This window comes from Echinops telfairi, unplaced genomic scaffold (genome assembly GCF_000313985.2).
Source record: "Echinops telfairi isolate 266 unplaced genomic scaffold, ASM31398v2 ScPeMD7_4225;HRSCAF=4972, whole genome shotgun sequence".
NCBI lineage: Eukaryota > Metazoa > Chordata > Mammalia > Afrosoricida > Tenrecidae > Echinops > Echinops telfairi.
This window is the reverse complement of record NW_022108124.1, coordinates 11,939,162-11,952,272: the sequence shown is the minus strand read 5'-3', so window position 1 is coordinate 11,952,272 and position 13,111 is coordinate 11,939,162. Positions and strand designations below refer to the sequence as shown.

At 41.2% G+C, this 13,111-nt stretch overlaps 1 protein-coding gene across 1 annotated transcript in view; it reads right to left on the bottom strand.

The window, feature by feature from the left end:
- The window catches only part of SPATA16 (spermatogenesis associated 16), a 407,618-nt gene that overhangs the window by 195,794 nt on the left and 198,713 nt on the right, over positions 1-13,111 (bottom strand). Inside the window, exon 5 of the mRNA XM_004708583.2 lies at positions 9,285-9,374. Coding sequence (XP_004708640.1) covers positions 9,285-9,374 — 90 coding nt within the window. The remainder of the gene's footprint in view (positions 1-9,284; positions 9,375-13,111) is intronic.

The following is a 13,111-nucleotide window of genomic DNA, read 5'->3' as shown; positions in this document are numbered from 1 at the left end:
CAGGAGAGGGATTTTCTTTCCTCTTCCAGTTTCTCGTAACTCGTGCATTCTTTGCCTGTGAGCTACAGGGTCACATGGTATTCTTCTCTCTGTATCTCTTTCTCCGGCCGTTTATTATCTTTTATGCGGGCCTTACTCTCTTGTATCAGGGTCATGCAAATGCGGTAAGTGCTCTACCAACTGAAAGATGTGGTTTGCATCCACCCCGAGGCCCTTCAGAAGAAAAAGTTGGAAACACTATTTGTGAAACATCGCGGCCATTGAAAACTCTGTGGATGACAGCTCGACTCTGAAACACATGGGGTAACTTAAGTTGGAATCCATTCTACAGAAAATGGCTTAAAATTTTTTTTTCCACTTCCATAGAGCCATGTTTCCAGGTACCAGCAGTTAGGATTTGAATCTATTTGAGGGGGAAGGGGGTACAGTTCAAGCTAACAACCTGGCATGAAGTGAAATGACTTGGTATGGCACTTCTATCCATAATCTTTGTAACGCCCACTGAATGACTAGGTGAGATCATGCAAATGAGATTTAGAGGACTCAAATTCCGGGATGAGTCCGTTTTGCCATTTCCTTGGGTGTCAAGGGAGCCATCCCAGAAGTAGACCCTGAAGAAGGAACAGCCACGAGTGGAGTGCTTGAGAGATCCCTGTCCAAAGTGTCAGTGCAGCAGCTGCACCAGAGGCCACAGCACCGAGACCAAGAGAGAGAGCACGGAGCAGCGAAGGACATGAGGCAAAGAGGCAGACTTTCCGGCCCGTGGGATGAGAGAAGCTGAGTGCTTTGGAGCAGGAGGTAGGCCTGCAGAGAGGCGTGCCCTTTGCCTCTTCACCAATGCTGCCCAGGTGAATAGGCCAGGCAAGACTCAGAACTTCCTCATACATGGATGGACATTCAACCGAAGGGAAGAGAGTAAAGGACACGCCCTGTAACCGAATGGACGGTGCCACTTGGTTTTACAGTGGGCCAAAACCCAAACCAAGCAAACCCATGACTGTGAAGTCCAATCTGACTCACAGTGACCCTTTAGAACAGAGTAGAAGTGCTGAATAAGGTTTTCAAGGTTGTAAATCTTTCCTGAAGCACTGCCACCTACTCTTAAGCTGAAGAGACATACCTGCATACATAGGGCAAAAAAATAGATGACTGCCCAAAAGCTTTAATGAAAAACCACACTGTGCAAGAAGAAAACAGAATATTAAGAGTAGCAAATGCAACAAGACCTCTTATCCATCACTGATGGAGAATCGGCAGTGTGTTTCTGCATACACGCACTGAGCAGGGGATGCTAGAAGAGGCCACGGAAACCTGGGCAGATGACATGCAAACAAGGAGAGCCATGGCCCACAAGGTGTTGAATGACCTAGGTTGAACTGTAAACCATTAATTAGAGTGTGCACATAGCTCATCTTTGTAAATGGGCCTTTTTGATAGTGAAAGGGAACCGACCAGGCGAGTAGGCAGTAGCCAGGTTTCCCCTGACGCACTAGACATGCGGGCGGTCGCCTTACCACTAGCTTTCCCAAAGCGAGGAGTCCCTGCTCAATTCCAGCCCATGTTGTGATACAGGAATACAGGCTCATGTTGCAGTTATTTGGACTTTTCAAGAGATAGAACAGATTCACAGCTTTCCAGGAAAGTTCTTGGCTTTTGAATTTTGGCAATTAATTCCATTTTTTCAAAAGCACATTATTGTCCTTAAAACACTGACGTAGGTCCATTTATAAAAATGTAATTCACTGAAATATCAATTTTCAAAATGACCAATTTGTCTAATTCACCAAATATTAAATTTACTAAAAGCCTATTCTAAGAAATAGCCTTATAGAATACATTCAAATAATATGAGTATGTGAACACATATTTCACTAACATATTCAGCAAGAATATTTTAAATTTAGAAAATATTTTCCCATTTTCAAAAATTAAAGTCATACAAAGATGCAGTCTTTTTATGAAAACCTGTGTGTATGGCTATTACTCTCTTGTTCTTGATTATGTTCTATGGATGATTCTTCCCAGAAATACAATCAATGTTTTCATTAGACAGTGTTATGTTTTATGGTAATTTTTTGGTATTTGTGAAATTCCTTCCTGCTGTTAATAGTTTAACATTTTAAGCATTCAATTTTGCCAAGTGACCAAACTTACTTGTCTAACAAAACTTATTTTCCAATATGTATAAATTTCCAATATGCAAGTTTTATCTCATAACAGGATTTTAACAGCCTTTACGATCTCATATGAACATTTCAAATAATATTTAATTTTCTTCTACTCTAGTTGAAAAGCTAGAGCAAACTAGGGCAGGGAAAACGGCTAGTGATCGGAACCCCAGAGAGGGGGAGACCAACAGCTAGGAGAGAGAGGCCCCAGAATCCTGGAGTTCTGGTTCTTACAAATCCATCTATAGAGTGTTATCAGTTTTCTCGTGAATGAGTAAATGAAATGGCCTCCGCTCATGATAAAGAGGCATGGGACCCACATCTGACCTCCTCTGGCTACAAAGGATGAAAGAGAATCCAGTCCCATGGCTGCTCCGGGAAGATTCTCTCAGGAAGAGGTCAGATATTCCTGCACCTTCCCTCCTTCTTTGTTCTATTCTGACATCATCCGTCCATCCATCTCTTCCACGGCACTCTACTGGGTTGGATGATCTGTTTAGGTGACCACACAGAACTCACAGACAATGCTTGTGATTATGAGGGTTTACTGGAGAAGTTAGTAAGTTAGGATTAGGAAGCATTTCTAAGGATAGAGTCATTTTGTCTGCAGTCGTGCCTCTTCTCAACCATGCCACCAGGCAGGTCTCTGCCTGCTCCTGAACTTTCCAGCCACATGGCAGCTCTAGGGCAAGTGCTATAGAGCCGCTTCAGATGGGGAAGCAAAGAACCTTCTAACCAAGTCGCTTGCTGCTGCCAAGCCAATCCCAATTCCTGGTGACTCCACTGTGTCAGAGGTACACGCTTGGGATTTTCAGAAGTAGATGGCAAGGTCTTTTTGCTGAGGTGCTTCAGGGTGGACTCAAAAGTCCAACCTTTCAGTTAGTAGCCAAGTATTTTACAAGCATGTACCCCTGGGGACTCCCAGAAAGCATTAGCCTTTCCAATTTGCAGGGCTGCTTTTATATGATCTAGCTTAGATAAGACAGCAGCCGGGCCATTTTACTGACAACCACGGCATTAAGACCTCTGAAGCGATAGAGGCAACAGCATGATCCACGGAGAAAAGATAGACATTGTCAAGAATCTCATTTTACGTCAAAACGAATGAAAGCAGCAGTCAAGACAGAGAGCGCGCTGAAGTTGATGCTGGCAGATGTCGTGTGGTAGTTATCCAATTGTCAATTTGAGAGGATTATGAGTGGAGGGGTGGAGTCTAGTCTGTCAATTGGATCATAGGCAATGAGGTTTCTGTGTGGGTGTGGCCTTCTCCTGAGAATTCTGGGAAATCTGATACTTTCTTCTTAGAGGTGGGAGACACTGTCTCTCTCTGTTCATACCATGGGAGACATAGCAGCTGACAAGACAGACACATAGACCTACCCAAATGCAGAGACTCCTGCCAGTGCTGTTTCCAGTGACACCGGATCCAAAGACTTTCTACCCACTGGGGTGTGATGTTCCTGCATTCAGCGTCATTGCATGTGTTTTGTGAGTCTGAAGAGGACTTTATAGACTGGTATCGGACAGATGAGCTAATATTGGATTTAAGGACTTGATCTGAACTAGGCTGGGATGTTTTCTCAATGTTCAATTCCTCTCGTATATAAATCTCTTTCTTATACACATATGGTGTCTATGGATTTGTTTCTCTAGTCTACCCAGACTAACACATGCAGTTAGGTTAAAACGTTAGCAGCTGAATGCCTACTCCACAGCATCCCCAGGACTCCTCTATTTTACAACAGCAGTACACACAGCGGTGGGATTCACATAATTACACAACTGGTTCAGTACCATGATGGCAGCTTTCCATATATAAACAACAACATACTCAAAGGTGGTTTATTCTTTCAGACAGCTAATACTTCAATAAGAACAATAAATGAGGTACACAAAATGACATTGTTATGAGTTTTAAAATATAAATTAAAATATTAAATAATAGCTGACAAAAAAACCCGATAAAACTTATTTACGACATTTTTCTATTGCTTCTTGCTTGGCATCCTCACTTGCAATTTTCTTAGATTGCATTCGAGATCATCGGCAGTGTGATTTTTCCGATAACTATCTTCTGACTGTAGGAGTAAGTTCCCATTCCATGAGAGGTAGGCCAATTAGACAATAGTTATTCTGTATGATATATTCACTTCTCTAAACATATTATGTTCATCTTTGAAAGTCCCTTTCCACTTCTCATGAACTTCAACAATTGTTATGACAATTGTGTTAGTCCAGGTAGACTAGAGAAACAAATCCATAGAAACTCATATGTGTATAAGAAAGAGGTTTACATACAAGAGCAATTGAATATTGAGAAAATATCCCAGCCTGGTCCAGATCAAGTCCATAAGTCTGATATTAGCCTATATGTCTGATATCCATCTATAAAGTCCTCTCTAGACTCATGAAACACACGCTATGACACAGAATTCAGGACAAACACAGGTCAGCGGGTAGAAAGTCTTTGGATCCACTGGCACTGTAAGCATCTCAGTGCTGGCAGGGGTCTCCACTTGGCTTCTCCAGCACCCAGGGCTGCACCAGGGTAGGTCCACGTGGCTTCTCCTCAGGGATGTCTTGCAGGAAATCAGCAGAGAGAGAGAGCATCTCTCCTGACTCCAAGGAGGAAAATCCAGAGTTCCCAGAATTCTCAGGAGAAGGCCATGCCCACACAGAGGTCTCATTGGTTTTTATCTTGATTGACAGGCCAGACTCTACCTCTTCAGTCATAATCCTCTCAAATTGACACCAGATTATATAACAACCACAACAACATTATTCACTTTTGGAACACTTTGAAGAATTGCATAATTCACTCATTTTAACTCATGGGAATTTGGGTGTTAACACAAAGTTCAAATGAATGACAGCGTGTTACCCTCTGGTTGTTTGACACCGTTTCTCTGTATGTTACTGGGTGTTTACTGAACTAACAAACCAAAACGAATCAAAATGTAGTATGTCATCAAAAGTAAAATGAAATTTATGAAATGAAAAAATAAATATCGCAAGCCTAGTTCTGTCCAAATTTTTATACTGATGGATAGAATGAACATTACTATGGGAGGTTACAATATACTGTTGCCCAGATGTACATCAAAAGAGTAAGGAATGTAAATTTGTGATTTCCACATTGGGCGGCTGCACCACTACCAACCTTAGCGAGAAGCCAGATGACAAGGGCCATTTTAACACCTGGTTCACAGAACTCAACCAAAAATTCAGTATTAGCTGGTATGAACCGGCTGCATCTCACAACTGGGCACAGACGTCAAGAGCAATGGAATAGCAGTGGCAATTTACACAATAGATACTGACAAATTCTCAATGCAAGTTTTTTCTTTGGTGGAGGATTGATAAATAATTTCTGTCACAACACTTGCTAAGATAATTAGTTCGTTAGGTAGGGTTCTCTGAAGAAACAAATCCAGTGGCACTCACAAGTGTATAAGAAAGACTTTCATATCAGGAAATGATTATCACGGAGTCATCCCAGCCCAATCCCACAAAAGTCCATTAATCTGATGTAAGTGCCTCTTCAGGTTCACATAGCCCTTGCCGGTGATGTGGAAAGGTGACCTGGGAAGCAGGAAGTTCACAGGTCAGGGGGTTCATGTAGAGCACTGGCAGCTCTCAGGGTCAAGGGCCCATAGTGGGCCACTTCTCAAGGCAGACAGAATTCCAGTAGGCAGGGAGTCGGAGCGGCAGAGAGAGAGAGAGAGAGAATTTCTTTTTGTCTTGCTCTTATATGACATCAGGGAGGTGTCATCAGGTTGTGACTTGATTGACAGGTTGACTCCACCCTTAGCCAAGAGTATCTAGTTAACATGATCCCTAAATATGACAATTAGGGTAGACACAATTAAGCTACAGGCAATGAAATGCTGGTAACATGGCACTCCACAATTGTAAATTAATCAAGATTTGTAACATCTATCAATTTCCAAGGTGACATGGCCTATACCTTCAGGAATTTAAAAAATGACCTTGATAATGTATGAATATTTAATCGGAGGTGTAGGATCTGTGCAAACTGACCATAGCAAACTTTTTTATAGCTACAATTTAGTTCTGAAGATGCATCTAGTGATTTCCTATTAATATTTTGATTGGATTCAGAGGCCACATTAATAAGCCACCTTTTAAGGAGAGCTTTTTATGCAAGTAACTGTTATTTGTTTACATTGAACCTATTAGCTTCATGTGTTACTGGTGACCCTTATGAAAACCTGTCCATTAAAGTGTGGGACCAAAGGAAGGGTCCTATCAATACTTACGTTTCTTTTCATTTACAAAATTAGGAAGAGAGTGAGCCGCAGAGGGAATTCAGTGAAGAAAATAAAAGGTTAGCAGTTGCATGTGACTTACACTGGGGAAGGTGGAAAGGAGGCAATGGAGCGCAGAAAATCAGATGGATTTTTAAAAAGCAGCATTAACATAGGACAAGGGAAACTAGTATACTGGATGTCTGAGTGCAAAGTGAGGGTGTTCGAGTGAACTCTGCATTCTATGTCTACCTCACACCGTGCCATCAAGCCAGTCCCAACTCCCACGGGCTCTGTGATGCCGAGAACTGGCCCTGTGGGTTTCTGGGACTGTAACTCTTTTAAAAATTATTAATTGGGATTAAGATAGATATCAAATCATTCTACAGTTTAATCACATCCAGAATTATAATTTGCTACCACAATCAGTTTCCAAACATTCTTTTTTCTATATGGACTCCTTGACGTCATCACCCCTTCACCCTGCCGCCACTTCTGGGTCTTCCCACTCTCCTCCCCACTTGTTGACTCTATAGGTTTATCACTCTTGGTTTCCATACCCTCCCAAAATGGAAAAATATACACCACAACTACAAGAGGGTAACCCCAATGACATAACACTTCCAAGGAGCCCCTAATATGTCCAATAAAAAACCAAGCAAAACTATACAATGCCCCAATATCTACAATTTTGGAAACCAAATCAGGTCTAGCATGCATCCTGGGGGGAAATCCGATGACAAGTTTTAACTGTTCAAGTCGGGTTTCTGCCTTTGACCTTCTATACCCAACTCACCAATGCACTCCTTTAGTGACCTATCCTCCAATGGTGGGTAGAGGGAGTTTGCCAGAGGTTTATTTCCTGTATAGTTTCACCAAAGAATCTTGGGATCCCACTGTCATCCACAGCCTTCTGCAAACCAGGTTCTCAGACTCAGGCTCTGATACTCATCCCTCCCTTCAATTTTGGATTATATGCTTCACAATCCTTCGATGACTGGTGAGCATGTGCTCTTTAGGGAAGTAGAAAGCCTCATCTTTCAGAGAGACTAGTAGGTTTGAACTTCAGACCTTGCAGTTAGCAGCCCATTTTGTAACCCATTACACTACCAGGGTTCTATATACACCATTTCATTGAGTTCAGGGAATTCCTGGGGCCACTTTTAAAAACAAGAAATCAAACTCACTGTCATGGAATTGCTTCTGATTTATGGTGAGCTCACGTGTTACAAAGGAGGAGCCCTGGTGGAGTATGGTTAAGCATTGGACTGCTAACTGCAAGGTCAGCAGTTTGAAACCAAGAGTTACTCTGCTGGAGAAAGACTAGGCTTTCTACTCCTGTAAACAGTTACAGCCTTAGAAATCCTAGAGAGAAGTTCTACTCGGTCCTAGATGGTCACTATGAGTCGGAATCGAATCGATGGCAGTGAGTTTGTTTTGTTTGGTCATGTGTTATACAGTAGACTCGACCACGAGGCTTTTCTCCCACGACACTGCTAGATGGGTGTGCGCACCAGCCTCGAGTTTAGTGAGAAACAAACAGGCACTGCTAGCAAGTCAATTCCTCTTTATAGGAACCCGAAAGGACAGAGTAGAACTGCTTCCTAGGCTTTCCAAGGCTGTAAATACTTAGTGACATTAAATGCCTCATCTTCCTCCTGGGGAGCAGCTGGTAGGTTTGAAACACAGACCCTTTAGATAACAGCCAAATGTGTATCCCACAGAACCACTGGAGTTCCTGTGCGGACATCAGCTCACGATTAAAAAATTGCCATGCTTCAGCTAAGCAATCACTCTACTTCAACTAAGTAGACGATCCCCAAGTGTCCTTGTGCCCCTCAGGAGGGTACCCTTCCCCAACAGTAGCCAGGACAATGCAACACAAGGCAGAGACAGTATAAATGCACCCGCCTCTTCCCCTTTGGGAGCCTATCCTATTTAAACTATAAAAGGTTCTCTTAGAACAGCACTACTCTGCAGAAACTCTTCTGTCCAGCTGGCTGCCACTGGAAGTAGTACTACATCCTGGTAGGTGACCTCTCTCCCCAGCCATGCAAATAGAAATAGGTCTCTAGGAGCCACTCTTGGTCAGTGTTTTGGGTTGATTTTTTTTTTTTTTTGTATCTCTTGGCACCAATGTACAGTATAGGGTCCTTCCTTCAGATACTTTGTCTTACAAAATTATACTATAGTATCAAATCATGGTGTCAATTTTATGGTGCTATCCTATTATTGGCATGTACAGCTTCTTAATTAAAACATTTATCTGAAAATGTTTTAGTCAACGGATACCTTCCATTTCTATTACTCTAAATCTCTCACCAGAATACATCTAGACAACACCCAGTTTTCATGTTCAATTCTTGAGCTGACGAAGTAGGTAATCAGAAATATTTGGAGGGATGAGGGAAATGATGTTACCTAATGGATTTCATCTCCCCTAGAAATAGGCTGTTAGTTTCCTTTCCATGGGGGGGGGGGGATTTCATCTGCAGAATGCAAGAAAGAGAGAGTGGCAGAAGAACTGTGTCGCTAGACCAAGGACCAGGAATGTATTCAAGAGCAAGAGGTCAAGTTCATTTCTAATCTCCTTTAGAAGTGTTCCCATCATTGTTAGTGACCTCATGGCTGGAAATTTTGAATTTTGCTAAGAATTGTGAAGAAGGAATGGCTTTAATTAAAGGAAAAGATAGTCAATAATTGTTGGTTTGACATTTATAAGACAATAATTCTGGTAAAATCATATTTTATGAGAGAAATGGAGAGTTCTATTATGCTATTACCAGAAGCTGAGAATAAAATTAATTTAACTCAAAATAAATCTTCACAAAAGTTATAACAAACATACCTGGCAGCTTCTGAATATCTCTCCAGGCATCTAAACACTGTTGCCTGACGAAGATGATTTCGGAAATAGGCTGGATTTAAAACAATGCTCCTGTTAAAAGATAAAAGAGATGCAAATGCTATTAAGGTTTAAAAAGATGATTACCAGAAGTGGATAGGAATGAAACCACACACATTTGATTTTATGCAGTGTATATTTTAAAAGATATGAACGAAGTCCTCTTCTTCCTGTAATTGTCAGTTAAAACAAACAAGTGTTATTAATTAAAACTAATTAAAAGTTTGCGATATAAAAATATTTTTTAACAACACTAGATATTTTTGACAGGTAAGGGAAAGGCTAGAAAGAATTTGAACCCACGTTATTTTGCAGGAAACTCATGGTGATATTTTCTTTGCTTCTGTCTATAACCCAAACCCAAATTCACTGCCATGGATTTGATTGGACTCCTAGTGACTCTAGTGCAGGGAGGCCTGCCCAGTGAGTTTCTGAGACTGGAACTCTTTATGGGAATCGAAAGCCTCACCTCTCCCCCTTGGTGGTAGTTTGGAGCTGCTGTGAGCTTTTAGCAGCCCAACTCGTAACCCAATCCGGAGAGGGAAAAATATCATGGAATATGTAACATCTCTCCCATAGTGAAGGATGAAGCTGGCAGTTGTTCAATTCCAGCTAGAAGGCGGGAACTGGGATTTGATGGCCATTCTTATTTGTGTCCTACCCACTTAGTGTCTACCCAGGCAGATACTGTAGTGGAATTTGGAAAAGTGTTCTTGGCTTGGGTGTTGCTACTTTTAGTTAAGTGCCTTACTCAATTTGAGTCTCTATTTCCTCTTGATGGAAATGATAAGGAGGGACCAAACTTCATAAGGCCTTTTCAGTTCTAGAGTTCTATATCTTTACCAAATAAAATAATAATTATTGTTGTTTTCATGCTCGACGTTTCAGCAAATCTTACCCATTGTCTCTGTTGGAACAGAAGTGACTTTTATCTGGTAGGTGACTGACTTCTCTTTCATTGTTCTCTTTCCTCTCTTCAGGGTTCTGGGGTCTCAAACCAAGCCCTGTTGAGCAGATGACCCTCCTCCTGCCTTCTTCATAATGGGCAGATGCACCCCTTCTTTCCTTCTCTGACAGCCTTTTGTGGGTCGGGTACTGCTCGAAGCATTTGATAAAATGAGGTAAATCAGGAAGCTATAGTTCAGGCATCTTTACTGAATGGAGAGATGAGTAGTAATGCAAGTTTGAAAGGTAGCAAATGTCAACAGACTGTGGAGTGAGCACAATTGATGTGGGAAACAGTGAGCCTGTTTTCACAAGCTAAGATGAGAGTTTTCTGAAATTAGTTCATTAGTGAAGACAATAATTCTACTCCTTTTTAAGGGGTTCACAGAGATTTTAGAGAATCAAATGAAGGCTGTGTGATGCTATCTAGAAAAATGCATACAAAATTGTTCAAAATAGTGAAATCATGCAGCTCCTTAGGGCTGTTCATGAACTCTGGATGTAAGAACGAAACAAAATATGTACAGTAAAATAACTTCATTCTCAAAAGTGTGCTTATGGAAATAAGGAATTGGAAACAGAACATTCTGACATGACTATTACTCTCCAGACCCATCAGGAGTTCCAGACAAAAGCCATGATCGATTGAGGTGCTTACTAAGGGTACGAGGAAAGTATGTAGTTCTAACTACCAGCTACAGCCATATAACCAATCTCAGAATCGAGGATTGATGCCATTAAGCCTATTTCCTCCTTGAATGCATGCATCAAATATTTTGTTTTGTTTGCTTATAAAGTATAAGATGGGGTTAGTGCTTTTTTAGTTGCACGCAGGTATGTGTATTATGTTAGGCACAATTATGATGTTATAATTGTCTCTATTTAGGCATCATGTTATGGTTTTAGGAGATGTGGACAGGTCCCAAGTTTACAAGGGGTAAGCTGTGTTGGTTAGGTTTTGTATCAAATTGGCTGGGACAGGATTCTCAATGGTTTGGCTGTTAGCATACAGTAATCTCTCATGACCTCTAATGCAATTTGATACATACTATAATGGGGTCTGTGAGCAGTCAATCATTTATAAGAAGATTAGGGAGGGATGTGACACGCTTACTTGGGTCACAGCCATGATGGCAATTGAAAGGAAGTTTCCTTCAGGTTGTGGACTGCTTCCTGCATAAGTGGACTCTGTAGAGAAAGGCATTTGCTTTTGACTGAGTCTTGATTCGACAACAGCACACAGCATTTTCTGCCAATCCCGGAAGCCATCAGTGGCCTGCCATCTGATTTGCGATCTGAACTTCAGACCTGGGATTTATCCACCTCTGCAGGCACCAGCCTGTGGTCTTCATGCCAATCTTGGGTTCATCAATTCCCAAAACTGTGCAAGTCAGCAGAAGCCACCAGCTTAACATCTGACTCACTCACAGACTTTGAACCTGCCTGGATTTGGACTTTCCTGCTTTGATAACCGTTTGAACCATTTTTTGGGGTGTAATTTTCTCTCTCAATGTACATATATAAACATCGCTGGTTTTAACTCTCTAAAGAACTCAGACTAAAATATTACTTATAAACTTCTTTTGGGGACATTCTAAGGACATAAATATAACAAATCGTGCTCACATGTATAAACAAAAGTTATCTTTGTTGGAGAAGAATGAAAATAATTCTCCTCAGCTCTCCTGCACTTCTGCTTATCTTGTGTAGAAGACACAGAATAGCCTTTGTTCTGTACTATCTTTTTTTTTCTTTTTTCTGTACTATCTTAAAAAAAATTTTGTATGATGAACACTTTTGGCAACTATATCCAGAATAATGTCTCCCTCTGGAGCAAAATGCAAGTTTTATCGCAGCTTTGGAAGATAGAAATACAGTAGTGGTTCTCTCTAAAGCAAAAGGCTCTCCCATGGCCATCAAGTCCATGTGGACCCCTGGGAACCCTGTTTAGGGTTCCTGAGGCTATAAGTCTTGACCAGAGCACATGGCCTCAGCTTGCAGTTAACATTTCAATACTTCTCTGACTGCAGCACGAGGAGCCCTAACAGCTAATAGCCTATTGTGAAAATCTGCATTTCTTAAATTCAGAATGCAACCTAAAATGAGAGTGTCACTTGGGTTATTTTTGCCTCACTTACTGAGAAGCTGTGCTCAGGGAGCCCCTACCAAGAAGAGACGGATCCTTTGGCAATTACCGTTTCTGTGAGTAACAGCTGACTTGTTTTGACCCTGAAGGCGCATGTGTCCCCACTGATGACATCATCCAGGAAATGTTGGTAGCTTGAACGTAGGAGCAAAGCTCAGATCCTTCAGAGGCCTTAATAATGTATTATAAGAAATTTCCATGAACATACTTGAAAGTCATTTATCCCAATTTCTCATTCAATCAAGAATGTCGTCTACACATCCTGATGGATGGTCTTCTGAATATCACTTAAATGCTTCCATTACAAGAAGACTCTGTTTAAGGCCCATGTATCCCTGATTATTAAGTCTTTCCTTAATGTGAAGGGAACTGCTCATAACTTCATAATACTAGGTGTCCTGGTCTCATCTGGAATTACATAGAATAAGTATTCTATTTTCCACGTGGCAAGTCTTTGTATGTGAAAGTACTTATGAAATTTCTTAATTTTATTTTCTCTCTGCACGCACCCATTTCATTCACCATTCCTCATACATTGGGTTCTGTAGATCCATCAGACCCATTCAATGTGGTAATGATTCTCAAAGAGCCTCAGATTACAGATAAATTCAAGACACTATGTGTCTAGGTCACAGGTCAGTAAAAATATTGCTTCTATTGATTAAAAATAAAATTACAT